A 27,892-nucleotide genomic window follows, 5' to 3' on the forward strand; every position below is an offset into this window, starting at 1 on the left:
AAAACCGTCGTCTGAGAAGATATTTGATGATTTACTAAGAGGGCGAGCCAACTTCAAGGAAAGAGCTTACGATTGCAAACAGAGAACAACGATCCTCATGGGCTCAGAAAGGCCGTGATCGTCACTGACTTTTTCATCTAAACAATCCTGGGCCTTGCATAGCTAGAATATGAGCCTGCTGCTAGTTACCTTATCATGATCATCCAAGTCTATGTTAAGGTTATGACGTATTGAAGACGCACCCTGAATACCAACTGAGCAATTTACTAGCAGAGGATGGAATCTGAAACTTTGACCTGGAGCGTATTAACATATATCGTCCTGTGATACCACCATGGTGGAGAGAATATGATCATCAAGGAGCGCATTTCGCTTTCACCGTGACTGTGACTGAAGCTGTGACTCATCTTCCATTCCATCCTTACATCACTGTTAGATATGCAGCTTGAAAGACCTGTGTCAATGTAGTGCATTTCCCTGATCACATACTGATTCGAACCCATACATAGTAATTTATGACTATGGGATGGAGAATATCCGGATGAGTACGATGAAGTAATGAGATAAACTACAATTGGAAATGGGGAAGTGGCACAACTTCAGACTCGCAACGATTTCATTAAATCACCCTTCATAGGTTGGTCATACCTCACAGGCTCATAACCCAGCATCACAGAACATGCCTTCTGAAATCTTTGAAGCCATGCGTCTTCCTCGCGCTTTAAGATCGTCAGGAAGTGGGTGTACTGGCAGACTCGACATTGCGCTGCAGCATAGTTTGCAAACACTGTGTGAACGGTATTCACCAGCAGTACATCCTGCTCATCGACTTGCCCCTCTATTTCATCCAGCGACACACGTCCCAACTTCTCTTCCGTGACCACACAACCTATCTGTTGAATCTTCTGTGCCCATGCATCTTCAGCGCGCTGCAGGAGCGCCATGAATTGAGTGTACTGATGAACTCGGCTCTGTGCAGCCAGGTAGCTAGTATGCACCGTGTCAATGCTGTACATGGTAAATAGTTCGTCTTGTTCGTCATTGTTCAGGTCTATTCCGTCGAGAGACAACTTACACAAAAACTCAGTGTTCGTGCTGTATAACAAAATAAGAAAATCTCGTACGATATATATTTGTCTCTCGAGGTCATGACCAGTAGATATTATATTCGAAAAATGCTCATGCTTTGGAGGTATAACATTTGGGCTGCCTTTGTGAAGAGAACGCTCAAAATTACAGACAGTCGGGGACAGTGTTGAAATTGGAGCTGATAACATGTTGCAAAGATTCAAATATGACTCATCCATCCGCTTGACTTTTAGGGAAGATTTTCGATCGGAGTATTCGGTGTTTGAAATTCAAGTTCGGATGGAATTGCTATCACTCCAGGAAATCAAGACTGACTGCCAAGCATTAAGAGATGTACTAGGTAGTAGGTAGAAGGGGATGAGATTGTTGGGAACACAAGGACAAATCAAAGCACTGGATATTAAGAAACTGACAATGATCCCCATTAGTTTGTCAATGTGTGTGGGTAACCCGTGCAGGTCACAGGTATGGGTAGGGAATGACATGGGTGTACCCGTGGGTGTCACAAGCATCACCCGCACCTGCACCCGCAGGTATACCCACACCCCCATGGCAGGTGCGGGTCTCATGGTGGGTTGGTGGGTAGTAGTATAGTGGCAGGTGTGGCACAACAGTGTCCGCGTCGACTGTGTGGACAGACGAGTCCATGCTGCTGCGCTGCGAAGATGAAGAAGTACCTGCGCTTGTCGCACCAGAACCAGTTCTGAAACTGTCTCCTCCATAACGGAAGGAGTGCCAGGCGTGTTAGATGCACTTGGGGGCTCGGTGAGGGAGGAGCGCTGCACACGAGCGTTGTGTCGAGAGTGCTTCCGAATAATATCGGATTTCACACTAATGGGATGAGCAGAGCCATGAAGCTTATAGTAGAGGCCGCATCTGTATGTATATAAGAGATTGGTACGAATATAGAAGGAACAACAAATGAGAACTTACGCGTTGCAAACGATCTTGCCTTCATCATCCTTCCTCCACAAAGGAGTTGCAACCAGGACTCACCACCTCCACGACTCGGACCAGTGTCACAGAAGAAGAAGAATGCAGTGGCGCTGCAGCCGTGTAACATACTCAGTGAAGCAAGCAAGTGATTACTTTAGTGGACATGAATAGAGCATAGGGGATCCAGACGTATTTGGGAATGCCAAATAAGGGTTTTTAAAGCTCCGAGAATAGCCTAACTGATATTCACGCGGCGGACTGAAACATCACTGAACTCTCTACTACATCACGGAACTCTCTACATCGCGGAACTCTCTACATCAACGTAATGCAACCCGATGTAGAGACTCGTGCCTCTCATTGTGCAATATTACAGTTTTCACTAGGGAGTACATGGCACGAACTTGTAGCATCACTCTGTGTGCTACCCACAGCTATCTCTATATGAGGCGCAGCTTTCCCGCGCAACGCGCGCCATGCGCGCGTACCTTTCCCGCGCTTCACGATGTATATGCGCGCGCGCTTTCCCGCGCTGTAGCGCCCTATAGCGCCAGCCATCCAGAAGCATCCATCCACTGTCCACCAAGTTCCCTAGTGCGTATATTTCCATTTCTCACATTTGCATATCGTTCCATCTTTATTTTTATCATGGACCCTTACTTACATATATCTTTACATACCTTACTCGGTAGCGCTTCGGCTCCGCATGACAGCGCTTAGGCGCCATACTTAAGCGCCAGCAGTACATACATACTTACCCACCGGGACTCACTTACTCTCCCACCAGAACGACAGAGGACTTACTGGTTACTACCCACTATTTACCTAGCAGAACATAGTAGAAATCTATTTGTTTACACCTCGCATCTCCCTTCTCTTGTCTTACATCAATCATATCATCACCTAAGCAAACTCACTCTTACCCTCTCTTGTTTCTGCATACACGCGCGCGCATTCCCGCGCTTCGCGCATTCTCGCGCCTCGCGCGCACCTGCGCTTTCCCGCGCTTCGCATTGGCCAACCAGTAGCGCTTTCAGCGCATACCTCTAGATCCTTGCTGCACTCGCTTCCCCTTTAGGGTCGAACGCACTTGTCATCTCAAGTATAGCAGACTAGGCAACGCGCGACCTTACAACATTTATAGATACAGTCAGGAGCATTGTTCGTGCCTCGCTGTATAGTTGAACCTTCACCGAGTCACTAGTACTGTACTGTTGGTATAGTAGTACTGTTACAAGTAACATCGGTCACGTGGCCCCCCTATCATTTTCCCTTCATCCTCGCCCTCACCATCTACTGGCTCGTCCTCCTTTACCGACTTTCTGTTGACCGGATCCTCGGGACCGTTCCCGTCCCTCGCATTGCCCGCCTCTATGCACGTGCATGCACGTTCCTCCCCTGATTCGACCACCAATGTGGTCCCGCACCTATGACTCGGTCTGACTCGTGCCACCAATGTGGCTTTCCTCTTTCTGTTCCTTCTGACTGCGGATTCCCGCACGTTGTATTCTTACCGTTGGTCCGTTCCAACATTCCTCGGTCTCATTCCACATTCGACCACCCATCACTAATCCGGCTCTGTTGCCAACGCACCTATACCATTCTCGTTTCCCCTTTACCCTTACCTATCGTGCGGTAGCCTTGCCCTTAACCCTCTCCACTTAGTATAAGTAGTCGGTCACCTTGTACTAGATTCTCTAACTTGAATCTACTCAATCTTCCCTGGAACATACTTCCCTCTGAACGCCCCTTTGGCTTCAGTCTCTAGTATCTTTTCTTAGTTGCTCATCGCGACTAAGTCTACCTCGATCGACCTCATCGTACGGACAAGACAGTCCTTACCTTGAGCGACTTCACAGACATCCGTCTACAAAGTCACGTGACACGCGCGTACTGTGATCACTGCCGACTCGTCGTCGCCAGTCTCACTTGCTATACCAGATCCTTCTGGTTACGTCACGAACGTTAGCGGACGACGCCCCTCTTAGGGCTCCGCCTAACAGATCTATTTGAGTGCGTAACAAGTACTACTCCTCATCATCAAGATCTATACAATATTGCCATATGGCATCAAAAACCTCATTCGGATCAGGGTTCTTTGACACCGTGACCGTGACATCTGGCAATACTGCAGCTACTGTAGCTGATGCAGGAGATAGCGATGGCGTGGGTACTAGAGGAGCTGCCGATGGCAGAGGAGGAGACGGAGACGGAGCAGGAGACGGAGCAGGAGGAAGAGACTGAGCAGGACGAGAAGGAGCAAGCGGAAGGGGCGCAAGAGGAGGGGGCGGTGGTGACGGCAACACGGACAGAGAACCCATTGTTGGAAGTGCTAAGTTCGATGGAGAATGGATGGATGGCTGCTGGAGCAAGTCTGGCAGGGGCCGGTAATAGCAGAATGGTGTAATATCTGCTGCAGCCTGAGCAGCCATTGTATAAATCTGCCTCGCAGTGCATTGCGTTTTAGTACTCTTGGGATCGTACATCCTAATTTCGAGACTCTTGCCGTTGTTGTTGCTGCTGCTGCTTTCTAGTTACACAAGTTGTGATCGTCAATAATGACTTCGAGTTGGATAGAAGGAGGAAAACGTACTACGTATCGGAGGCATGTTGAAGTGCCACACCGTCCCAACGATGTACTTAGCACAAACGAAAACAGCAGCACTTGAAGGCAGTCCGAGTGCAGCTATTATTTTAACGTCGCGAGGAGTATTTAAAACTCACCTTCACGGTGGCGATAGCATCACTGGCAAGATTACATATTATAATGCATGCCCGCACCTCAAGGCCCTATGTTATGTCACAGTGCCAATTCAATTGTAATGAGCATGTCCGGAGCTTCCCAGCGCTCTCTGATATGATGTCCGAGCCAGCCACTGAATCGAAATTTTATTGTCACCTACCGAATAGACCCTCGGCTCGAGCCTCAAACAGCAGAAATGTAAGTCCCTGACAATAATCAGATGGTTCAACGTTGCGAGACCCCGAATCTTCAATCCTTCGGTTCTTAACTTGAAATCCTTCACCATGATGGAATAGGACCGTACAGGGCTAGCAGACCTCAGGGATATAATTGTAGGGTTCGTTATTCAATTTGAATGAACTCATGTTCACGAAATTGTGGGTATGAAGGTGCGGCAGCCAAGTTGCTTTTCCAATACTCCCGCCGAATCTTGAACATTTGCACATGGGAAAAATTATTATCATTCAATATTTAATCGATCTTGCAGAGTGCAAAAGAGGAAAAATCTGGATCTACATTCGTTCCACTGGAAGAGTGTCTGGCATTGGGCGTAGTAGCGAAGCTCCGAGTCATCCTGTGAAGACATTACTAACGGTATTCATATATCAAGATAGATCCCTCATGACCGCAATATACTCACCTAGCTGTAATGATTTCCCATAATATCCAGACATGTACTCAGGCTAGGACGTCACGGTGTATGGTGTAGTGCGCGTTTCTTCGGATAAAAATTTCTAGTAGAATTGTATTAAAAATAAAGCCAAACAACAATTATACTGACTCACTTTTATGTTCTTGTTGCCGAGATGATATCAGATACTTGGGCTCAGAAAGGACAAGTCTGAGAGTCAACTCCATGCAGCACCTGAGAAAGCTGACAACTCGGAAAGCATGAGAACGAACAAGTGTCCATATGCAAGTCCACATAAAGCCCTTCAAGTTCTGATATTATACCATCAAGTCCATGTTAATCACGGATGATGGTATGACTGGAACAACTGCTGGCCCACCGTGACCGGGGTACTAAGTTTGAGTTGAGATTCCTGGCCAACTGGAAATCGGCACTTGCCGATACCGGCCGTGTCCTGAGGGCCGATATGATTACGATCATTTGTAATTATCTCTTCGTGGAGCTTCTTGCCACCTGTGACAAAGACAACCACACTCAGCATTCAACACTTATGCCTGCCACCATAGTAGCTCACCCTGATCTTAAGCACGATTGCAGTTCTTTCAATCCAAATTTCCCTAGCCATTACAAGCGCTATGAAACTAGAAGTTTCACTAATGCACAGGCGACACGCAGTACCAGCAATGCTGCCAGCAGCCTGAGAACCCCCAGCGAAAATCAATACAAGCCAAAGCTCCTGAAACATGGGCCAGTGTCCCCGGGATTGCTGCTGGGAAACAGAACTACAGAACCCCGATCCATCAAAACATGCCTGCCTGTGGAGCAGGAGACACAAGATAACAAATCAGTTGATTGTGAAGAGGGTACAAGCGATGTTGCCACTACCACAGCAGATTCATTGTATGATCATGATATCCAGAAGTCCTACCACTCTGAACACTTCACTCCAAGTATGTTCAGTGGGGAGTCAATGTTTTATTGTATTCTGATTTGGTTGAAGATGTACAAAATGTTTTGAAGTATTTAACTGGACTGGCTCTGGTAGATACCTACATGGTATGTTCTTTATCAGCGAGTCAACAGTATGCTTACCAAATATCACAGGGATTCCATGGTGTGAAACCACGAGAATTCGAAATAATAGAACACGAGGTGGAAGAAACGGGCTGCATATTGACAAAGCCCAGGTCGAGTTGATCAAACTATTTCTGTTTTGGTAATGCTAAACTGAGCGCTTCAAGGCTCGCTTATGACTATAACGAACACCTTCTTACCATCCATATGCCTACAGTCCTGCATGAAGCTTTTCACGATGATCTGAAGGATTCGTTCACATCCGCTATCAAAGATCTTCCTTACAATCGCAGGATCATTCGTCCTCAAGTTTACATGAACTACAAACTCCGGCTCAAGAGCAAATCGGTCATGCCAGATATGGTCATCTCACTAACTGCCACGCAGGGGCCCACACAAAAACTGCTTATTCCCTACATAGGAGAAACAGCATTGACAGAGCAATGGGATCATGTATTCAAGAAAATGGAATCGATGATCGTCGCACATCCAGAGATCATCTTGGCTTCGATCGTATTGGTACGCGAAGCCAAACGCTACACCTCCCCTCAACAAGATTCCATCGCAACGGATACGTTACACAACCGTTGCAATGGTGAAGAGAAGCCCGACCCCTTGTCTCTCGAAGAATTTATCACTCAACGTTCAACACTACAGAACTTCGAGGAACCTGTACAAGTCAGTGATCACACATGGTGTCACGTCGAGTCTGTGGAGTATTTTGTTTGGATTAAAGGAGATAAGGATAGGGCGATTGACATGCGTAACGGCAAGCCAGAGGACAGAGCATACGGCGTGAGTTCTATTGTGGGTACTCTCGTCGATATAACCAAGTTCTTACAGGTCTTACTGCCTGAGCTGCACATGGACGACATCACAAAGATATTCGACCGAGGAATGTCGCAGATGAGAGACCTCTTCCTCTTGTTCCAGAAAGACCTTGACCCTAAGTCTGCCATTGATCATTCCTCTCTTGCAAATTTCGTCATCCCACCGTTCCCCATTGACTGGGACCTTGGCTCGCTGGGAGTCCTGACTGCAGCGGACCTCACTGCATACACACGCTATGTCGACTGGCATGACGTGCGTTTCAGAGGCGCCAAGCACACGCATGATTCGTCTTATGAGCCTTCGGAATCGGAGTACGATGGCAGTAGCTCCGAGTCTGGGGAAGCTCACTCATCGAAGCCTAGTGCAAGCACCCCCAACGTCCCCCCCCATCTTACGTTCAGAACCTTCACGGTTGGTCATAGTAACTCCGACTCTACACCCGTGGCGCATGTCGCCAGCAACTCGATGGCTCCCACCGCGACGAGCCAGCCTGAATCCTCGAAGGTCAGATCGAAGTCCAAGGGCAAGGGCAAGGGTCATCGCAGCAGGGGTCCCAACAAGCGTGCAAGAACTTAGCACACCTCGGGGATTACATGTAAGGGAAACATTCAAACAATGTTCATCATGTTGATTCCACTTTTTGTTTTAGCTTTTCACTTTTTGTTTTCGCTTTTTGCTTGTCGTTTTTCATGTGTCGACTTTCGATTCACGCATTTCACTTACCAATTCCCGGCATACTGTGCGAGCTACACTACAGGTAGATAGTATAATCCTGACATCTTTACTAGCACTACTACCTCATGCACCTGCAGAGCATTTCACATGCTACGGTTTGTTACGAAGTACCTCTGATAGGATACAAGTATTCCTGAATCACTACTCACTAGTAGCCTAGAGTCATAACGGATGAATTTATAGCCAACCGAGTCTACACTCAGCAAGGAACTACTCACATGATGATAGTTGTTTGGTAACTTCAATTAAACGTCCATGACATGTAGTACCACCGTGACTTATTTCAATTCAGTACCAACAACTCACCTCATGCACGCGAGCCAGTGCAGGCGCCTCTTTCAAGTCGTCTCGCTTCGTTTGTGATTGATGAGTGTCCCGTCCATCTCTACTAGTATACGTTGAACGAGGACATTGCCAATTATCTGACCGTGATGGAGCTTTCTGGTATCTGAGTCAGTCACGGTTTAACGGTGAGTGTCTGCAAATTTATTGTTTTTTCTTTCTAAGAGCGCTTCTATAGATCTTCCTCATCAGCACGTTCTGCGCAGTTGTCGCATGATTGATCCCGGAGCCAAATACCTCCATCCACTATGTCAAGTGCGTTTTTTCGTCTCTGCCAAGGAATACTTCTCACGAGGCTACACGAGTTCAGCTTCTCTGGTATCTTCAGTGGTATGGGGGCCAAAATATGTCATACTGAGCACGCAGGTAATGGGGTCAGGATTTCGCACATGGGCGATATTGCTACACCAATGGCAGGTTTCAATTATGGTCTGGATGTCGGCAGAGTTGCTAGATTGGGATATCTGGGTCTGGCATTGAGTTGAGCGGAACTCAGCTACGAAGATCTATCCTGGGCCCTCTTTCCTCACCAGTATCAACCAATCAGACAAAGTGTACTCACCACCAATCCCTGGTGCACATGTTGACCCTCTCGCCGTGCAGTGTATTGTTTCTTTGAGCGAAACCTTCGCGTCGCTCACTGCCCATTGTACATTCCCATCACTACCTACCACTCATGACCTCTCCTCACACCCACGGGACGATCCTGTATCTTAGTACCGTATCATCTTGCGTTTACGACAATGGCTGACCTGCGCTTCTCACAGTCCACTCTTTCATCATCTCGACAAACTTTGACGAGACGCCCCAAGCATCGACTCTCTTTTTAGAAAACCTGGGATTGATGGTGCATGTCCAAACTCCAGGACTTTCCAAACGAATCTAGCATGCCTCGAAATCTTGGTATCCTGGAGGCTTACATAACGCAGACTACGTCTTGAGCGTTAAAGCGTTGCGAGCATCTTTTTCTAGCCAGCTGAAGACGAGCCTAAATCATCATCTGTGACGAACAAAGCTCCTCCCCGCCTGATTAGAGAGGCGCGCCCTTTGCTAACTACTATGGTATGTCCATTATTTTTTCTGCTCAGTGCGATACTCATCTTGTGAACCACGTACGGCTAAACCCTTCTGACTTCAGAGTCTCATTAAGATGAAGGAGACCCATAAGACCTATCTCGTCCAGAAGGTCATGCAGTAGTACTGTCTCTGTACGTGAATCAACACACTTTTCAAGATTTCAATGACTCGGACACCCAGGATGCTGGTACAACTGCGAGGTTCAACATCCCTTGCATCATCAACAAGCTCACTGCTGTTACTATTGTGTATGGCCTAAATGGCCCAGGGCCTCAGATCATCGAGGGAAATTTGTCTTGAGGTTAGGCGTTTAGCATTCGTCTTGGTCACAATTTTGATATTCAAATTGTTCAACATGTGACACAGGTTGATGGAAGACCGGCGCTCCCGACTCAAGGTGGGCATGAATCACGTTCAGGCCATCATTTGGGCTTACTCTGACATTGTGTCAGCCTATGTCTGAGTCGGCGTGCCAATCCCAACTTTCGCAATGGCAAACAGTAGCAGTGATTTGAACATGAACGCTAACAGTACGTTATGACACCATATTTCGAAGAGCCGACTTACTTAACTGCACCCTCCCTGTCATCCATATTTGGGATTGCCCTATATGTCTTAGTTTTTTTAGCGATCGCGTATATAAAATGGTCTAGCAGGTTTCTTCCTTACCTCCATCTTCTCTACAGTACTCTTCACTTCACCTGTCATTTCTACCATGTCTATGTCAGAACCTGGTGATGGGGCACATGCCCTCGCACTCCCAGACTCCTCAGGGGCGGTCCCTACCTCCACGGAAGCAAGGGCCAAGCGCCGCATCGCCGCGTTGGAAGAAGAATTACAAACAATGAGGCAAGAAAGAGGAATGAAGCAAAGGTTCGTCGCATACTGTCTTACTCACTACTTCTAACTCATTGATCGTCAAAGAAAAACTACCTACTACGTCGCTCAAGGCAGGGGGGCTCGTCATATGAGCGTCCTTTATACTAACCTAGAAGACTTGATCACCGAGAACGATCGCAGGTATGAGGAAGCCATATTGGACAACTTGGAGGGCAGCACCCTAGAGTATGTCTTTTGTGTTTCTGTGACACATCTAACTCCATTATTCAGACAAAATCGCCTGCAGCGAGGCTACCTCGCACTCGCACAAGCTTTGCCGTGGTTTCATTCTAAGCTTTCAGAACTTGACGCTGATGACTGTGAAGATATGTTGAAAAAGGTACATTTTCTCAATAAATTCGCGCTGCATGCTCATAATGCTACAGTTCACACCCTTTCGCGATTTGTGTCAAGATACACCCTTAAAATAGGAATTTCCCACGTAAGCCGAGTTTCCTGCGCAACATAAGCCGCTGGCACCCGAAGATGCCGGTGCAATATAAGCTGCAGAACACGCAGTCATAGGGGCCTGAGGGTCATGCCAAGAATATTGCTGAAGGATAACACTGGAATGGAAGGGGGGTTACACCCCTGTTAACACCATCTCGGGAAAAGTTGTTGACAAGCGACGGAAGTGGAGTGGCATGTACGAAATTAATGCGTAAAAAGATGAGTTTCTGGGTACTTTCTCTCTATGGGCCTTTCCGGGGTGCGCAGCCATTGGCCGGTTTGTTGGTTGGGGGGATTTCATACATAGAAGCGGACTTTAGATAAAAAATGTATCCTACACATGTGACTACCATAGGGCCCTGCCCCACCAGTCAATAAATAAGGATAAAAAAAAAAAAAAATCAAAAGAGGAGCTGATGCAGCCCGTGGCGATGATACTTCCACTCTTAAGGACCTCGTCGCTACCTGGGTTAATCAGGATTTTCACCCGTCACCTCTACTCCGCTCTAACGACAAGCAGCTGCGCTGTTACAGGCATCCGTAACACCTACAGGAGCCCCCGCTCTGCCTACGCCTGCCCCCGCTCTGCGAGACTCCCCGTGCGGCGGTGCGCCGCCTGCGCCTAGAAAGACAGCGGTCTGGACCGCTATGACCCCGCCCCTGGCGCTATAACCCGCCCCTGGCCTAGACAGCCTTGTACCTGATCCATGGAGGCTGTACGCCTCATGGTCACCCTAGATCAGCGCATGCATACTGCATGTCGCTTCATGAAGATCCGGAGCGCTCTTGGCGCTTCCTGTACCTACGCGCAGTCGCACTTGGCAATGCATGCTTGATCAGAGGTTAAGCCTCATGTACTTATCTAAACCTCATGTCTTGTTATCATAGATTCTCGATATACTATAGATTACAGACTGAGCTTGAACACTTGTAGTTAGACCCTATAAGTAGACAGATTATTGTACTTAGACTTTACTTTAATCTACTAGGTTCATCCCAGAACTTGCTCATCTAAGCCTTACCAGCTTCCTTGTGTGAAACCGCACTTCTAAGTCGCTCCCATACGACTTAGCACGTATCCGCTAAAGCCCTGTATCTCAACGAGCGCCGTCTTACCGAGATCACCGGAGGAACCCCTTGACATTCCGTCAAGCCGAGAACCACCCTCAGCTTCAATAGACTCACTCGAGTCCTCACTGAGAAGACCTATCCTAGTTCGCACACACCGACCGACGGTCGACGTAACATGCGCGGCTTCGCACACGACGTTTGTGGGAATTTGCTATGCCCTGCCGAGTGGGACTGGAATGATAACCGGTGAGCACTTACCTTCATAGAAATATTACATGTCGTTGAAATGATAACCGGTGAGCACTTACCTTCATAGAAATATTACATGTCGTTGAAACCTAGGCAGCGTGAAGGCCAGTATTCGCGATAGAACATCGGACTTCATTGTATCGGAAAATTCCTGGCCGCAGTTCATGTACGAGAACTACTCGTTCGACGATAGCAACCTAGAGAAAGGTCTCTTCAAGTCGAAAATCCTCGTTCAGGTCAGTACATGGGATCATAGTGTGTAGACTTTACTCAAAACACTAGGCTTTCAAAACCATATTTACATCTCCATCTTCTGCAAGAGAAGCCGATGGCGATGGCGATGGTGCCGACATCCTCGAGAATAACAGGCGCGCTCGTCGGGCCTTAAATCAAGTTAAGGTCAAAATGTGTGTGGCATCCATTATCAACATGAGGAAAGTCACCCCTCACTCCATCACTTATATTGTTTGTCAAGTGAGTAAATATGATTGCCCACCATTGATGTCTGACTCAACATCTGCTTCTGGCAGGTTCGTTTTGCGCTATCCAGCGTCTCATCTTGGCGCACCGTCAATGGGGACTTCGACTATGAAGGATTCTGGAATAACATTGTCGACTTCTTTGAGGAAGTCCCTGGCCCTGTTGCATGACGTAGGGTAACCAAACTTCTCGAATGGTGGACAAGGTATCAGCTATTTTGCCATAGTACTGTGTCAGATATCTAACATAACTATTCAGGAAGGTTTTCGGAAAAAATCACCTGCGAGGATCTCACACCCGAAGTTGTGTCTCAGATGTCCGTTACAGCGCTGGCAGAACAGAGAAAGGCACAGGAGGATGCTGCTTTCGATTCGGACTAGCTTGACCATTATTTTACTATCCGTCATTGTATAAACATTTTATAATATTTACGTTCAATGCAATCATCATGTCGTACTCACCATTTGTGATCAAGATTAATATCATTTGATGTATGGTCGGTTTTTCGCTGATAATAGTAGTACTGATGCATACTGTACAGCATGCCATCCACTGCTAAATTTAATATCCCTTACAATTGAGCCAAACCATAGAAACACTCTCAATGTAATCAACTATATTCAGGAATGCAACAAAACAAATAGCTCATCACCTACCTAAAACTCTAGCATCGTCTCATTTACTCTCCAAGCGGCAAATCAATCTTTCGTGCGAAATTCATTGTATCCAGCATGCAAGTGGAATGGAAGAATAATTTTTGTTGCTATTTTTTGTCTTTCAGCGAGGTTGATTAGAAAAAAGTATCTTGCTCTTCAAAGCCAATTTCAGACCTACGCGCCGTCGTGTTGATCGCTGCCAGCCTTCCTGTCAAAAGATTTTTCTCATCCCATTTAGAACTGGCACCAACCTGCCAGTTTTGTAGTTTTGCTTTAGCGTTTGCTGTATCTGTCATTTCATTTAACCGCTATGTTGCTGCTCAAACAGAGCACACGAAATACATATATTCATGTCAGATATGTTCTTCGGTGGTTGTCCTGTCAGCTGATATGTATTTTAATGTGCCAACACTAATCACAATCCCACCGCCCACCAAACGAACCTCTTTTTTGTTAGAGTTTGCAGATTAGATTTTTTATGAAAAAGATTTGACTTCTGTAGTATCTAGCAGAAAATCGAGCGGCATGACAATATCTCGTTGAATCCGGCAGTCTTGTAACATTTAATTTGATACAGCGTCTAGACCTGCGGCTTACCAATATTTACCTAATCACCTGGCTGTGAGGATTGGACGTCGCAAGCAAGATTAAGCTGTAACTTCCGGTGTCAAGAAAATTGAGCAGGATCACAATATCTCGTTCAATCCGGCAGTCTTACAATACCTAATGCAATACGACATCTAGACCGACGACTTGCAAAATTTTACCTAATCGCCTGGCTGTGAAGATCGGACGTCGCAAGCAAGGTTAACTCTAACTTTCGACATCGTAATTTGTGTGCACTTTTCTAAGCGGAGCCAGTATAGCATTGTTGACAAAATCTTTTGATGGTTCGCGTGTCTGAGCAACAACTTGTGGTGTCGCGAGTTTTGAGGTACCAACCGAGATTTACTCTGACTTCACAACGGGACAGTCTTGTTATTATTGTCCAAAGCAAGTATTGACGTCATTGTATCGACACCAGACAATTTCTTCTGTAACCTCTCCTAATGGTTGAGAAGTATTTTGATATGAAAATAACGTCACAGTTATTCCACCCACCAAGTACACCTCCTGTGTTAGAATTTTCCACTGTGCAAGGGTATCACACCCATGTGAGTGGTGATCGTGGGCGCTTTATCTTGACACTCCTGATCCGAAATCCATTCCATTGGGCTTTTGTCACATCTTTCGTTCATAGACTAGTTTAGATATTAAGTGGTGCATCGAGGCCGGAGCGGCTTGGCTTGTTGACTTGAAAACTCATCTTTCCCTCACAAAGTCAAGTAAACCCCCCCATCATATTTATGGAGATTGTTGCAATTGTTAACTATATAAGGTCAACTATAGTATTTCAATATGTTCACCGGTTCACTGATGAAATGGTTGCGAATCCACAGGGACCCATGGATGCATCCGGCGAGGAACATGGCTCTTCCTGCCATCCTATACATAATGTTGAGTTTCTCGTAGCCATTCCCAGGTCCCAACAATAAGGACAGACTTGACTTTTTTGTTGCGAACAAAAAGACGACTGGAAACTGCGAGAGCGAGAAATCCTAAGTGATCGAAATAAGTTCCTCTCGTGCGTGAAAGAATTGATTGACTCACCGGCTCTGTTCGGATTAGAAATGAGAGGTGCATCCTTTATGATGCAGACGAGTACAGCTGTGAGGTACGCCAATAGAACTATAACTGAATAAGTTACAAAGTGTCAGTTTTGTCTTATCAGTAACAAACACACTCGATGCGCACTTTGTCCAGATTGAGCCCGAGCTTCGGAGGAGACCAATATGTCGGTGAGATAAGAGCCTTCCAAGCTCCAACCAATCTACAACCTCTTCGACGGGTAGTAGGCGGTGACTCCTTGCCATCGGAATGGACAGACTGATGTCCACCAGACTCTGAGATTCCAAGGATTCCCTTGAGGGAACGTCGATTTCTCAGACCAAGAATCAATTAATCAAACTCGGAACAGAGACATTTGTGATGCTATCATCTTAGCTATAGAATGATTGAACCAGGGTCTGAAATTCTAAGAAAAAAGATCACATGCAAGCGCCGTGAGAACGGGATGCCATATGCCGGCACGTTGCAATTTGATGCAAATTTGATGGACCACGGTCTCGACACCCAAGTCCGAATTTTCACTATTGATTCGACAGTCACTCTGCACTTTGTTCAATTAACACCACCCTTGCCTCAAATACAACCCCTCCCTCTCGTCGAAGCTCCACATTCAGATGTTTACTGCAATGGTCCGCTCCTGTAACCTCTGCCATTCTGCAGCCTCAAGTCGTACTAATGTCAATAATCATATCCTTGGCCAAAGTATGGTCCTGTCACCTTCAAGGCTTCCCTACACTATGGACCTGCCAACCTATCCATGCAGTGCCACCTATAATGGATATTCCTTTTCCGCAGGGTTCAGTTTGTTATCTCTCAGCGGTGAGTGAATCCGGTAGCGTTCACAGCTCTCTCAATCTTTCGTTCGTCAATATTTCAATCATCAATCACCGAACGAGAATGTGATTAGTTACATTCTCGCCTTATTCTTTCTTATTTCTCGCGAGTCGCTGCAGACAAGATCATCCCTCCCCCATGGCACTGTCAGCTCAATTGGACCAGTCGTATGTACTTTTCTTTGCGCACCGTGTTCAGCAATATAGACATTTTTTGCCTTTGTAGTTACCTCACAAAATATACTCAATTCTTTTGCGTGCTAACTGAGTAGTATGATACAAGTCCAGGAGCAGCAATCACTCTGAGACTCGCATGTCCCTTTCAACGTTGGCAGACCACTTCCGTCACAAACTGTTCATGCCATTCTCTACTTTAACACAGATTCTTCTGGTAATTCTGGCCGGTGATCTCCATTCCCAGCGCTTGTGCGATCATACCAGCGTCTATCGTGCCGAACATCTACTGACAATATGAAAATACACGTGCAGCGTGACCTGAACCCTAGGCCTCAATCTCCCACTGGGCAGAACTCTATCTGCAGTCCCCATATCCCTACCCCCATCTTTCCTTCCCATTCATCCCGTCCACTACCCTACCCATCCTCGATCCTCATCATTTTGCTGCATCGCAACATCATGTCCGGTAGCTCAGAAAGCCAATATATCAGACTTGAAGGCGAGTCTCTCCATATCATCTCCGTATATGTTTCGTGACCTATCTACAGTCATCAGCGGAAAGAATCTTCGAGTCCCCTCTTGGCGCATTCCCGCTGGCATTTACGTGTCCATCAATGTCGACTCGAGGAGACGCTGGAAATCGGCTATCAGTGTCCTGTCATCTGATGAATCTGTAGCGTGGGGGGATACCGTAACTCTGTAAAGTCCATAGACATCTTCTGACGTGATGCGACAACTGATCGTCGGTTTATAGATCATTAAATGCCTCGCCTGCATTGTCAGTGGAGATCAGGGCATCCTATGAGCTTGGTCAAATGCTAGGCGGTGGAGAGGTCGTCGGGGAACTTGAAATGTTGTGGAATGAGCTACTCGATCATGGAGATCACCCATTTGGTGAGTGATTCGCTTCTCATTCATGCACAAATGTTAAGATCTCGTAGATCTATTCTTCCCAGCCGTGCGCGATGTCCAACCTTCCATCACACTGAAGGTTGTTGTTGTACATGCTTGGGACGATCAAAACGGCGCACTGTTTGATGTGAGCGACCCCATGCTCTGTCCTGTTAGCTTTGCTGACGGAACACCAACTATAGTCCCTCGTAGACTGCGAGATTGCTCGAGACACAGATGTGGGCCACGCACAACTTGCCTCATACATGAAAAGCGAGAATGTTCCTCACTTGAACGATGCTATGGAGCATTTTCAGTTGGTTCTGAACCAGTGTCCGGTCGGTCATCCAGACCGCGCAACAGCTCTCACCAACCTCGCGTCGGTTCGCCTTCGAGGCTACATCCAAAATGATGTTGAAGACATTGATACTACCACTTCCCTCTTCTGCGACGCGCTTGCATTGCGTCCGCAGCACCATCCCGATCATCCTTTATCCCTATATAATCTCACCGAAGCGCTGGCTTGGCGCCACTCCAGGAAAGGTACTGCTGGCGACATCCGCGAAGCCGCCCAACTCTATCATGAGCTACTGCCTCTCTGTCGAGAGGGCACGTACCTTCGTAGCATCGCAGCAGGGGAAAATAGTGTTGATTATGTGATCGGCGGATGCAACAATCTTCCAACAGACGCATCCGATGAAGGCATCCACCTTCGAAGAGTCGTTCTCGAGCTCTGTCCTCTGGGCCATCGACTTCGTCCTAGAACCATTGACAAGCTTGCACAAGCAGTTGAAGCACGGTTTGATCAGCACGGCAGCATCGATGATCTTGACACGAGCATACAGCATGGTCGTGAAGCGGTGTCTCTGTGTCCTGAGGGACATGCTGACCGTGATAGCTACCTGAACAACTTGGCCTTTTCACTCGTATCCCGCTTTAAGCACCAAGGCAATACTAATGATCTCAATGATGCCATCTCTTTGTATGAACAAGCGCTGCACCTGCGCCCTGTTGGGCACAAATCTCGTCATTACTCATTGGACAACCTAGGGAACGCCCTCATCAACCTTTTCAGCAAACGCGGTAACATTGATGACATGACCCGAGCCATCAACCTCTATCGCGAGGCACTGACGTTGCGCCCACCTGGGCATCCACATCGTGACACCACGCTTAACAACCTTGCCCTCGCGCTCAAAACTAGACATGACAAATCGCAAGTCAGCGAGGATCTCAACGAGGCCATTGATTTGTATCGCGAGTCCCTTCGGTTAAGGCGGCTTGACCATCCACAGCGCCATAGAAATCTTTTCAATTTGAGCTCGGCGCTCTGCTCTCGTTTCACGCAAGCTCAGAAGAATGAAGATGTTGAGGAGGCCATTGCTCTTTGTCAAGAATCATTGGCAGCTCTGTCTTCACTACACCCGGACAGGTTTTTCAGCTACGTGTGGCTGCAGGAGGCCTATTTGTCTCGTTACCAGATTCTACACGACCCTGCCGATTTGTCTCTTGCAGTGGAGAATTTCAGACTCGCATCAAGACATTCTACTCAAGGGTTCCCAGCACGCATCATTACCGCATCCAATTGGACCGTTGCAGCGGAGCAGCATGGTCATGGATCTGCGCTGGAAGCCTACTCGACATTTTTTGAGCTTCTGGATGCTCATTTGGCTACATGGTCGTCGGCAACTTCACGGCGCGAAGCTGCCGCTGCCTTCCATTACGCCAGAACGCTCCCAGCAGATGCAGCATCATGTGCCATCCGCTGTGACAATCTACCACATGCAGTTGAACTTGTGGAGCAGGGCCGTGGCCAGCAATGGTCGCTGGCCTCGCGACTCAGGACTCCAGTTGAAGCCCTTGAGTCAGCGAATCCGGCACTGGCGCACAATTATTTGGAGCTAAGCAAACTGGTTTCCAGTGCGGCCCAGAGTTCTGCGACAATCACTGACAGCGCTGCTGCTGATCAGGCAGCAATGGAGTACAGGAGAATTACAAGGCAATGGGAAGCTGCGGTTGCTGAAATACATGATCTTCCGGCGTTTTCGCGGTTCCTACTCCCACCTCTGTATGCAGACCTGCAAGCGGCAGCGCGCCAGGGCCCGGTCATCATCCTCATTGCGAGTGAATACTCGTGCAGCGCCGTCATCGTCGCGACGTCAGGAGACCCCCATCATGTTCCCTTGTCATCTGTCACTCTCGCAGATCTGACCAATCTCAAGGATCGCTTCGCCAGGGCAATACGAGAAGCATCTCAGATGACCCCAAAGCAGTCGAGGACGGATCTCATAGTACTCTCGCGGATAATATGGAACGAGATCATGCTACCCATCGTCAACGTCCTCCGGCATGATCTGAAACTGAAATACTGTCGAATCTGGCTGTGTCCAACTGCAGCCTTCACATCTATTCCTCTCCACGCAGCTCACCCGTTTCGAACCAACCCAGATGGCTCCAGGGAGCAATGCCTGGAGGATCTCTACATCTGCTCTTACACGCCCACACTTTCGGCTCTGGTCAGATCCAGACAGACGATGAAGAAGCGTGTCACTCCATCCTTCGTGACGATCGGACAGGGTCAACCGGGTGCAGGGAAAGGAAAGGCGCTCTTGGCTGTCGACAGCGAGCTCGAGCTTGTCCATAAGCTCGTTCCTGCGACGGCCAAACACACTAATATTTCTGGCGACGCAGCCACACGAGCAGGTGCGCTCGAAGCTTTGCAGCAGAACACGTGGGTGCACCTAGCTTGTCATGGCAAGCAGGACCCAAAGCAGCCTTACAATTCGCATTTCGTCATGAGAGACGAAGATCTGACGCTGCTCGATATCATGGAGAGAGATATACCGCACGCTGAGTTCGCGTTCTTATCGGCGTGTCATACCGCCGTCGGGGATGAGGAGACTCCCGACGAAGTGATTCACCTCGCAGCTGGTCTTCAGTTTTCGGGGTTCAAGAGCGTCATTGGGACGCTGTGGCAGGTCGACGACTCTGTCGCACAACATGTCGTCAAAGCCTTCTATGAGAACATGTTCAAAGATTTGAAGGATGGAGGTGCGATGGATTGTACGAAGGCGGCCTGGGCACTGAACCGTGCCACGCACGCCGTGAAGACGACAGTGCCGCTGGAGCAGAGGATGGTTTTCGTTCATATTGGTGTGTAGTTCTACTGCGTCGTATTGCTGTCGTCTGGTACATGTTCACAAATTGTTCATCTGCGATCCTCTTTCTTACTGTTGTAAAACATGAGCCCGATATATTCTTGCACTCTAGCTATACCCTATCTCGTTTTCGTATACTATATTATGTTGTCGACTAGAATGTTCACCCAAAATTCTTGTGTACTCGACTCGTTTGCAGCCTTGTCTTCTGCTTGAGTACTTGGGTGGGTGGGATTTGGGCCAGTCAAACTTACCAGTTACTAGGGATCCTTCAAGTTTCAAGCGTTAAGTTCTGCACCGCGAAAGCTCGATGAATCACAATCAATATCTTATAAGCAAGGTCAAGTTTGGGTCTGCCCTCAGGGGACTATCATGCAGAGGGAGCTCCGACGCAGAGGTGAGGTGCTCTTCCCAGGGATAATCAATGCTGAAACGAGAGAACGGGATTCAGGAAAGAAAACAGGCGTTATTATAACATGCTATGATGTGCCATATATGTCCGCACGCTGGTAAGTAGATACTTGAGTGTAGAGGAAGGTCCTAACAGCTGCTCTACTGGTAAACGTGACGGTCAGTCGTCTCTTCGTAGTACCATCCAAAAGTAATCAAAATTTTAAAAATCTAGATCGAATTACTACTTCGTCGATGGCTTGCTGTAAAGCATGAGCCATGGGATCGTCCTTCTTCACCAAGACACCCGGATGAAAGAGATCGAGAGTGTGAGTAGCGACAGTGACTACGTCACCATCAAGCCAGTCTACCCAATATAGAGCATCGTCAACGTATTCCTAGCGAAGATAGTGACAACGCAACAAAGTAGCCCTCCGTCGTAATCGCTGGTCCAGCCCATCCATTGGCGAGCTCCACAGTACGGTACCCCGATATAAGAACGAATTTGAGTACGTTGTAACGGCTGATAACGGGGTACGTTGAACACTGACCAAATGAAGATGCAAGAAGGGTGCAGAACGCCATGCTACAAAGCATGAGTTGCAAGCTCTTACTCACAGCACGTTGGCCTCAGGCTTTCTCCGATATATGAGGCTGTTCAACACAGCGGAAGGGTATCTTATATTTCAAACGCAAGAGTCTTAGTTGCCAAAGCAACTTAGACCCCCACTGCAACTGGAAAGCGAAGGACGTGAATTTCAGTGAGACAAGTATTACGGGACCACTCGCCCGTAAAGCTGAGCAGCAATTCCTCCTAGCATAATATTCGCACACTATCTCGATGATGTGAATGACAGACGAAACATAGGATGGTGTACATACCGTCGAAGCGCTTGTCTTCGTGTCGGCAGCATGCGCAGCGGATGCGGCTCCCACAGCTTGTGCAATCAAGCAAATGATATCCTAGGAGGAAGGGGAATATGTAGCACTAAGAATAAAAAACGATGGCACCTGGCGTGATCGATAACTGAGCGCTAGCAGCATCAAAGCAACACTAACATAACTGACAGACCCCGAGTGGCCGAGTAGCTACAGACCCATGGTGAGTAGCCGGACACTGAGACCGGGCGACAATGACTGGACACCAAGAGTGGGCAAGAGCGGATGGCGACTCAGTGCGGGGGAGAGTGAATACAGCGAGTGGGAAGGCGTGGCTGGAAATACTGAACGAGAGGGGTGTCAGTTTGGACTATCAGTGACATAACACCCTCGATGCACACATTGTCCCAGATTGAGCCTGAGCGCTGAGCTTTGGAGGAGACAAGTACACTGGTGAGATGAGAGCACCAACCAATCCGCGACCCCTTCGACGGTCGACAGGTAAGCAGCAGCTCTATGCCATTGGAATGGGCAGACTGATATCCAATGATTGGTCTCTGAGATTCCAGCAATTCCCTTGAGAAAACGCCCACTTCTCAGACCAAGAATAAAACTCAAAACAGACGCAACGACAGCCAATGCCAACGCTAGAGCATCAGATGATGGTGAATGTGATTCGCCATTTGAAATCTTCAACGTAGTAATTCATGCATGCGTTTCAGTGTGCAGGATGAGATTTGTCGAACATATTTGTAAATTTGAAAGTTACAGCTGGGAATGACGACGGGAGCAGCTATATTGTCAGGCTATTGGGGAGGTAGGCTAGTACAAGCCAAGTCGATACTTGAAGCTAGCTATGTGTAATTTGAAAATAGCGGCGGGCTACGAAACCGTGGGAACGGAAGGAAAGTGTACCAGTGATCGTATTCGAGATATTTCGGTATGTTACTCATGCTCATGTCCTCGGCCAAATTGTGTTTCTATCACCTTCAAGACTTCCCTGTACGATGAACCTGTTAGCTTGTCCACACAGTGCCACATATAGTGGATATCCCTTTCCTGCAGGGTATAACTCTCGGCGATGGGTGAATCCGGCAGCCGTCACAACTTGCTGAACACCTTGTTTGTTCACCGAACGGGCATATGGTTGGTTGCATCCTTGCTTTTGAAGCCCATATTCTTTTCTCATTCCTCGGTGTAGGCAAGACTATCCTCCCCCTCACACCATAGCACTGTCAGCTCAATCCGACGAGTTGTATGGAATCATTCGACTTTGCTTTTCCCGCCGTCTTCAGCGGTATAAACGTTGTACATTTGCCTTTGTCAGTACCTTACAAAATATATTCAATTCTACATTTTGCCTTTGCATGCTAACTGAATAGTAAGATGCAAGCCCAGGAGCAGCAATCATTGATATTCTGAGACTCGCATGTTCCTTTCAACGTTGGCAGGCCGCGGTCGCTACAAACTGTTCATGACGTTCTCTACTTTAGCACAGATTCTTCCGCTGATCCCGATCGGTGATTCCATTCCCAGCGCTTGTGCAATCATACCAGCGTCTATCATACTCCAGCCCTCAACAGCATGGAAATACACGTACAGCATGGCCTGAACCCTCAACCTTCTCTCTCCCTCTCAGCCGAACTCCATCTACAGCCTAACTCATTCTATCCACCGTCCACCTTTTCCTACTGTTCATTCTAAACCCCTCTCAATTTCCGATGCTGCGTGTCGTTCGTCGTTTGTTTCGTCCCACAATCACACGTAGTAGCCTAGAAGAACGATATATCAGACTTGAAGGCGAGTCCCTCCATATACCTTGGTATCTGTTTCATGATTCTCACACTCGATCTACAGTCACCAGTGGAAAAAATCTTCAAGTCCCTTCCGAGCGTATTCCTGCTGGCATCTACATATCCATCAATGTCGACTCGAGGAAACGCTGGAAATCGGCCATCGGTGTCCTATCATCTGATGAATCTGTAGCGTGGGGGGATACTGTAACTCTGTAAAGTCCACAGAGATCTTGTGACGTGATGCGAGAACTGATCATTGGTTTATAGACCATCACATTCCTCACCTGCGTTGTCAATGGAGATCAGGGCGTCCTATGAGCTTGGTCGAATGCTAGGCGGGGGAGAGGTCATCGGAAAAATTAAAAGGTCGTGGGATGAGCTACTCGACCATGGAGATGAACCATTCGGCGAGTGATTCGCTTCTCATTCATGCATATATACTGACATCTCGTAGATCTATCCTTTCCAGCCGTGCGCGGTGTCCAACCTTCGATCACACTGAAGGTTGCCGTTGTACATGCTTGCGACGATCAAAACGGCGCACTGTTCGATGTGAGCGACCCCGAACTCCGTCCTGACAGCTTTTGCTGACGGAACTCCGACTGCAGTCCCTCGTAGACTGCGGAATTGCTCGACACACAGATGTGGGCTATGCACGACTCGCCAAATACGTGAGAAGTAGGATGGTTTCTGACTTGAATGATGCTGTAAAGCATTTTCAATTGGTTCTGGACCAGTGTCCGGTCGGCCATCCAGACCGCGCAACGGCTCTCACCAACCTCGCGTGGGTTCTCCTCAAAGGCTACATACAAAAAGATGTTCAAGACATTGATACTACCACTTCCCTCTTCCGCGACACCCTTGCATTGCGTCCGCAGCACCATCCCGATCATCCCTTATCCCTATATAATCTTACCGAAGCGCTGACTTGGCGCCACCTCAGGAAAAGTACTGCTGCAGACATCTGCGAAGCTGCCCAACTCTACCATGAGCTACTGCCTCTATGTACAGAGGGCACGTACCTTCGTAGCATCGCAGCAGGGGGAAATGGTGTTGATTATGTGATCGAAGAATGCAACAATCTTCCAACAGATGGATCCGATGAAGGCATCCACCTTCGAAGAGTCGTCCTCGAGCTCTGTCCTCTGGGCCATCGACTTCGTCCCAGAACTCTCAACGAGCTTGCACGAGCAGTTGAAGCACGGTTTGATCAGCATGGCAGCATCGATGATCTTGACACGAGCATACAGCTTCGTCGTGAAGCCGTGTCTTTGTGTCCCGAGGGACATACTGACCGTGATACCTACCTTAACAACTTGGCTCTCTCGCTCATATCTCGCTATAAGCACCAAGGCAATCCTAATGACCTCGATGAGGCCATCTCTTTGTACGAACAAGCACTGCACCTGTACCCTGTTGGGCACGATTCTCGTGATTGCTCGTTAGACAACCTAGGGAGCGCCCTCGTCGATCGTTTCAACGAACGCGGCGACATTGATGACATGACCCGAGCTATCAGTCTCTATCGCGAGGCCCTGACGTTGTGCCCACCTGGACATCCACGTCGTGACACCACGCTTAACAACCTTGCCCTCGCGCTCCAAACCAGATATGACAAATCGCGAGTCAGAGAGTATCTCAACGAGGCTATTGATCGGTATCGTGAATCCCTTCGGTTAAAGCGGTTTGACGATCCAGGGCATCATCTAACTCTTTCCAATCTGAGCTCCGCGCTCTGCTCTCGTTTCATGGAAACTCGGGAGAACGACGATGTTGAGGAGGCCATTGCTCTTGGTCAAGAATCATTGGCGGCTCTGTCTTCACTGCACCCGGACAGATGGTTCAGCTACAGATGGTTGCAGCAGGCCTATCTGTCTCGTTACCGGATTCTACACGACCCTGCTGATTTGTCACTTGCAATGGAGAACTTCAGACTGGCATCAAGACACCCCCCTCAGGGCTTTCCATACCGCATTAGAACAGCCCGGAGATGGGTCGCCGCTGCAGAGACGCACAGTCATACATCCGCACTGGAGGCCTACAACACATACTTCGACCTTCTTGACGGTCATTTGGCAACGCGATCATCGACAATTTCACGACGCGAAGCTGCTGCTGCCTTCAATGGTGTCAGATCGCTGCCTGTAGATGCAGCATCGTGCGCCATCCGCAATCACAATCTACGCCACGCAGTCGAACTCGCAGAGCAGGGTCGTGGCCAGCAATGGTCGCTGGCATCTCGACTCAGGACTCCAGTTGAAGACCTTGAGTCAACAAATCCGACACTAGCGCACAATTATTTGGAGCTGAGTAAACTCGTTTCCAATGCAGCCCAGAGTTCTGCAACCATTACCGACAGCGCTACTGCTGATAGGGCAGCAATAGAGTACAGGATGCTTATAAGGCAATGGGAAGCTGCCGTAGCTAAGATACGTGATCTTTGGGGGTTCTCGCGGTTCCTGCTCCCGCCTTTATATGCAGACATGCAAGCGGCAGCGCGCCAGGGCCCGGTCATTGTTCTCATTGCGAGCCAATACTCGTGCAATGCCATCATCGTCCCGACGTCAGGAGACCCCCATCATGTTCCCTTGCCATCTGTCCCTCTCGCGGATCTGTCCAATCTCAAGGATCGCTTTGCCAGGGCAATACGAAACGCATCTGCCCTGGGCACAAAAGTGCCGCGAAACGATCTAATAGTCCTCTTGCGGACGGTATGGGACGAGATCATGCTACCCATCGTCAACGTCCTCCAACATGATCTGAAACTAAAATACTGTTGAATCTGGCTGTGTCCAACTGCAGCTTTCACGTCTATTCCTCTCCACGCAGCTCACCCGTTTCGAACCAACTCAGATGGCTCTAGGGAGAAATGCCTGGAGGATCTCTACATCTGCTCTTACACACCCACACTTTCGGCTCTGGTCAGATCCAGACAGATGATGAAGAAGCGCGTCACTCCATCCTTCGTGACAATCGGACAAGGTCAACCGGGTGCAGGAAAAGGCAAGGCACTCAAGGCCGTCGACAGCGAGCTCGAGCTTGTCCATAAGCTCGTCCCTGCGACGGCCACACACATCATGGAGAGAGATATTCCGCACGCCGAGTTCGCGTTCTTATCCGCGTGTCATACCGCCGTCGGAGATGAGGAGACTCCTGATGAAGTGATTCACCTCGCAGCTGGTCTTCAGTTTTCGGGGTTCAAGAACGTCATTGGGACGCTGTGGCAAGTCGACGACTCTGTCGCAAAACATGTCGTCAAAGCCTTCTATGAAACCATGTTCAAAGATTTGAAGGATGGAGATGTGATGGACTGTACGAAGGCGGCTTGGGCACTGAACCGTGCCACACATGCCGTCAAGACGACAGTGCCGCTGGAGCAGAGGATGGTTTTTGTTCACATTGGTGTGTAGTTCTACTGCGTCGTATTGCTGTCGTCTGGTAAGGTATGGCCCACGCACTTCCCGCTAACGAAACGTGACAAAGCGTTACTTTTGTTTGAAATGTTAATGGCAATTGTAAAACACCTATTTTATCGCGCAGGGTTCTTTGTATTTACACTGCGCACAACGCTGCGCGGCTGGATTTTTGAAAAAATTGAAATTGAAAGTGCCATTAAGAAAACGAATGTTATGAGCCCTTTTGAGCCTTGTTGTTGCGTGACAAACTAAGGGGGAACACAAAATTGGTACGACATTCTCAAACTACCACGGCACAATGCCCAAACGTGCACTGAAACACCTGAAGAACCTTGGTGGATATGCAGAAAGAAATACGAAAAGGACCAAGCTCAAGAGGGAGGAAAAAGAAGGAAAGGAAAACATACCAGTAAGACCACAATATTAATGCCACTATCTCCGAGCATGCACGCCGATCTCGTAGATTCATGGATGGATATCACAAAGGTCTAACAGGAAAGCAAGCTGCCTGGGCCACTAAGATATATAAAGGACATCGACATCACCAAAATTACAAAACCTAGACCTAGGTATATATGGCAATGTCGGAGCTACTACACCTGCCATAAGTATCTGGCGCAAGTCGTCAATGTCGGACAATGTATGGAAACTAAAATTCCGCCATTCTCACTGCCATATGATATTAGTCTGACATTAGTTTAGCGTTCTGATATACTAGACATTTCAATATACATCAGGCATTTGATTCTCACTCAGATTGATCAGACATTCCAATTGCTAGTGATGTGTGGGCCCGGCTCGGCCTGAAAGCCCCGGCTTGGGCTTGGCTTCTGGGGGCTTGGGCCAAGAGGTGGGGGAAATAAGAGTTCATGACATACACCTGGCGTAACTTTGGACGGGCCCCCCCCACGGTGACAGCGTTACAGTCACCGTAATTTAGAGCATGTTCGGATAGAAATATTTGCATGAAGTTTTGAAATATTGATCACGCAAATTCGTCGGCATTGTGCCGAAAGTTCGTCGGAGCTTTAATTAAATCAGCAGCTGTTATCAATTGATATTCAAAGGTATATCGCATATCTCCTCGTCATGGATGCTCAAGAAGATCAATTCGAAATGGATCATCAACGGCTCGCCTTGCTCGTTTCCAATCCTCAACTGGAGGTTCGGGATCGTCTTGTTAAATGTATAGGACTTGTTATCAGTATAGTAGTCGCTGCAACACATGGTACATTGCAGACCATATATCCCAAGGACCGACAACCATATCACACCTCGGCCCTCTCTGGGCAGGACTGGGTTATTGAATTACTAACTGGTCACCCAGAGCACATCCGCTGTGAACTTGGCATGCACGCCTCTGCCTTTGTGGAGCTTATCACTCAGCTTCGCGCTATGGGCCACTCAGATTCCAAATTCATCTCCCTCGAGGAACAACTCG

At 48.0% G+C, this 27,892-nt stretch overlaps 8 protein-coding genes across 8 annotated transcripts; 5 read left to right on the forward strand and 3 right to left on the reverse strand.

The window, feature by feature from the left end:
- Positions 1-599: 599 nt before the first annotated feature.
- Positions 600-1,277, reverse strand: F5147DRAFT_777364 (uncharacterized protein; the record flags this gene model as incomplete). The annotated part of the gene is made up of 2 exons (XM_041441969.1): positions 600-1,070; positions 1,125-1,277. 2 exons carry the CDS (start codon positions 1,275-1,277, stop codon positions 600-602), a joined length of 624 nt encoding a protein of 207 aa, XP_041289132.1.
- A 564-nt stretch (positions 1,278-1,841) lies between these two features.
- Positions 1,842-2,069, reverse strand: F5147DRAFT_556991 (uncharacterized protein; the record flags this gene model as incomplete). The annotated part of the gene is made up of 2 exons (XM_041430522.1): positions 1,842-1,965; positions 2,023-2,069. Coding segments are annotated over 2 exons (171 nt in total), but the record flags the coding sequence as incomplete, so codon positions are not given.
- Positions 2,070-5,865: 3,796 nt separating this feature from the next.
- On the forward strand, positions 5,866-7,880 carry F5147DRAFT_655849 (uncharacterized protein; the record flags this gene model as incomplete). The annotated part of the gene is made up of 5 exons (XM_041434025.1): positions 5,866-6,349; positions 6,400-6,455; positions 6,504-6,586; positions 6,641-7,268; positions 7,317-7,880. 5 exons carry the CDS (start codon positions 5,866-5,868, stop codon positions 7,878-7,880), a joined length of 1,815 nt encoding a protein of 604 aa, XP_041289134.1.
- Positions 7,881-10,173: 2,293 nt separating this feature from the next.
- F5147DRAFT_777367 (uncharacterized protein) lies at positions 10,174-10,768 on the forward strand (the record flags this gene model as incomplete). The annotated part of the gene is made up of 4 exons (XM_041441970.1): positions 10,174-10,331; positions 10,383-10,523; positions 10,569-10,677; positions 10,724-10,768. 4 exons carry the CDS (start codon positions 10,174-10,176, stop codon positions 10,766-10,768), a joined length of 453 nt encoding a protein of 150 aa, XP_041289135.1.
- Positions 10,769-12,033: 1,265 nt separating this feature from the next.
- F5147DRAFT_747291 (uncharacterized protein) lies at positions 12,034-12,757 on the forward strand (the record flags this gene model as incomplete). Its single annotated transcript, XM_041439932.1, has 4 exons — positions 12,034-12,104; positions 12,205-12,343; positions 12,390-12,581; positions 12,638-12,757. 4 exons carry the CDS (start codon positions 12,034-12,036, stop codon positions 12,755-12,757), a joined length of 522 nt encoding a protein of 173 aa, XP_041289136.1.
- A 1,819-nt stretch (positions 12,758-14,576) lies between these two features.
- F5147DRAFT_712401 (uncharacterized protein) lies at positions 14,577-15,123 on the reverse strand (the record flags this gene model as incomplete). The annotated part of the gene is made up of 3 exons (XM_041438359.1): positions 15,038-15,123; positions 14,894-14,977; positions 14,577-14,841 (listed from the first exon to the last, which is right to left on the reverse strand). Coding segments are annotated over exons 2-3 (248 nt in total), but the record flags the coding sequence as incomplete, so codon positions are not given.
- A 1,324-nt stretch (positions 15,124-16,447) lies between these two features.
- On the forward strand, positions 16,448-20,006 carry F5147DRAFT_839451 (CHAT domain-containing protein; the record flags this gene model as incomplete). Its single annotated transcript, XM_041444222.1, has 4 exons — positions 16,448-16,620; positions 16,676-16,815; positions 16,863-16,960; positions 17,016-20,006. The coding sequence occupies 4 exons, from the start codon at positions 16,448-16,450 to the stop codon at positions 19,971-19,973; spliced, it is 3,369 nt and encodes a 1,122-aa protein (XP_041289138.1). The 3' UTR covers positions 19,974-20,006.
- Positions 20,007-23,424: 3,418 nt separating this feature from the next.
- F5147DRAFT_655853 (uncharacterized protein) lies at positions 23,425-26,971 on the forward strand (the record flags this gene model as incomplete). The annotated part of the gene is made up of 7 exons (XM_041434026.1): positions 23,425-23,446; positions 23,490-23,587; positions 23,644-25,810; positions 25,838-26,437; positions 26,576-26,661; positions 26,705-26,860; positions 26,915-26,971. 7 exons carry the CDS (start codon positions 23,425-23,427, stop codon positions 26,969-26,971), a joined length of 3,186 nt encoding a protein of 1,061 aa, XP_041289139.1.
- Between the last annotated feature and the right edge of the window lie 921 nt (positions 26,972-27,892).

Source organism: Suillus discolor, assembly GCF_016758755.1.
Source record: "Suillus discolor strain FC423 chromosome Unknown F5147scaffold_58, whole genome shotgun sequence".
Taxonomy (NCBI): domain Eukaryota; kingdom Fungi; phylum Basidiomycota; class Agaricomycetes; order Boletales; family Suillaceae; genus Suillus; species Suillus discolor.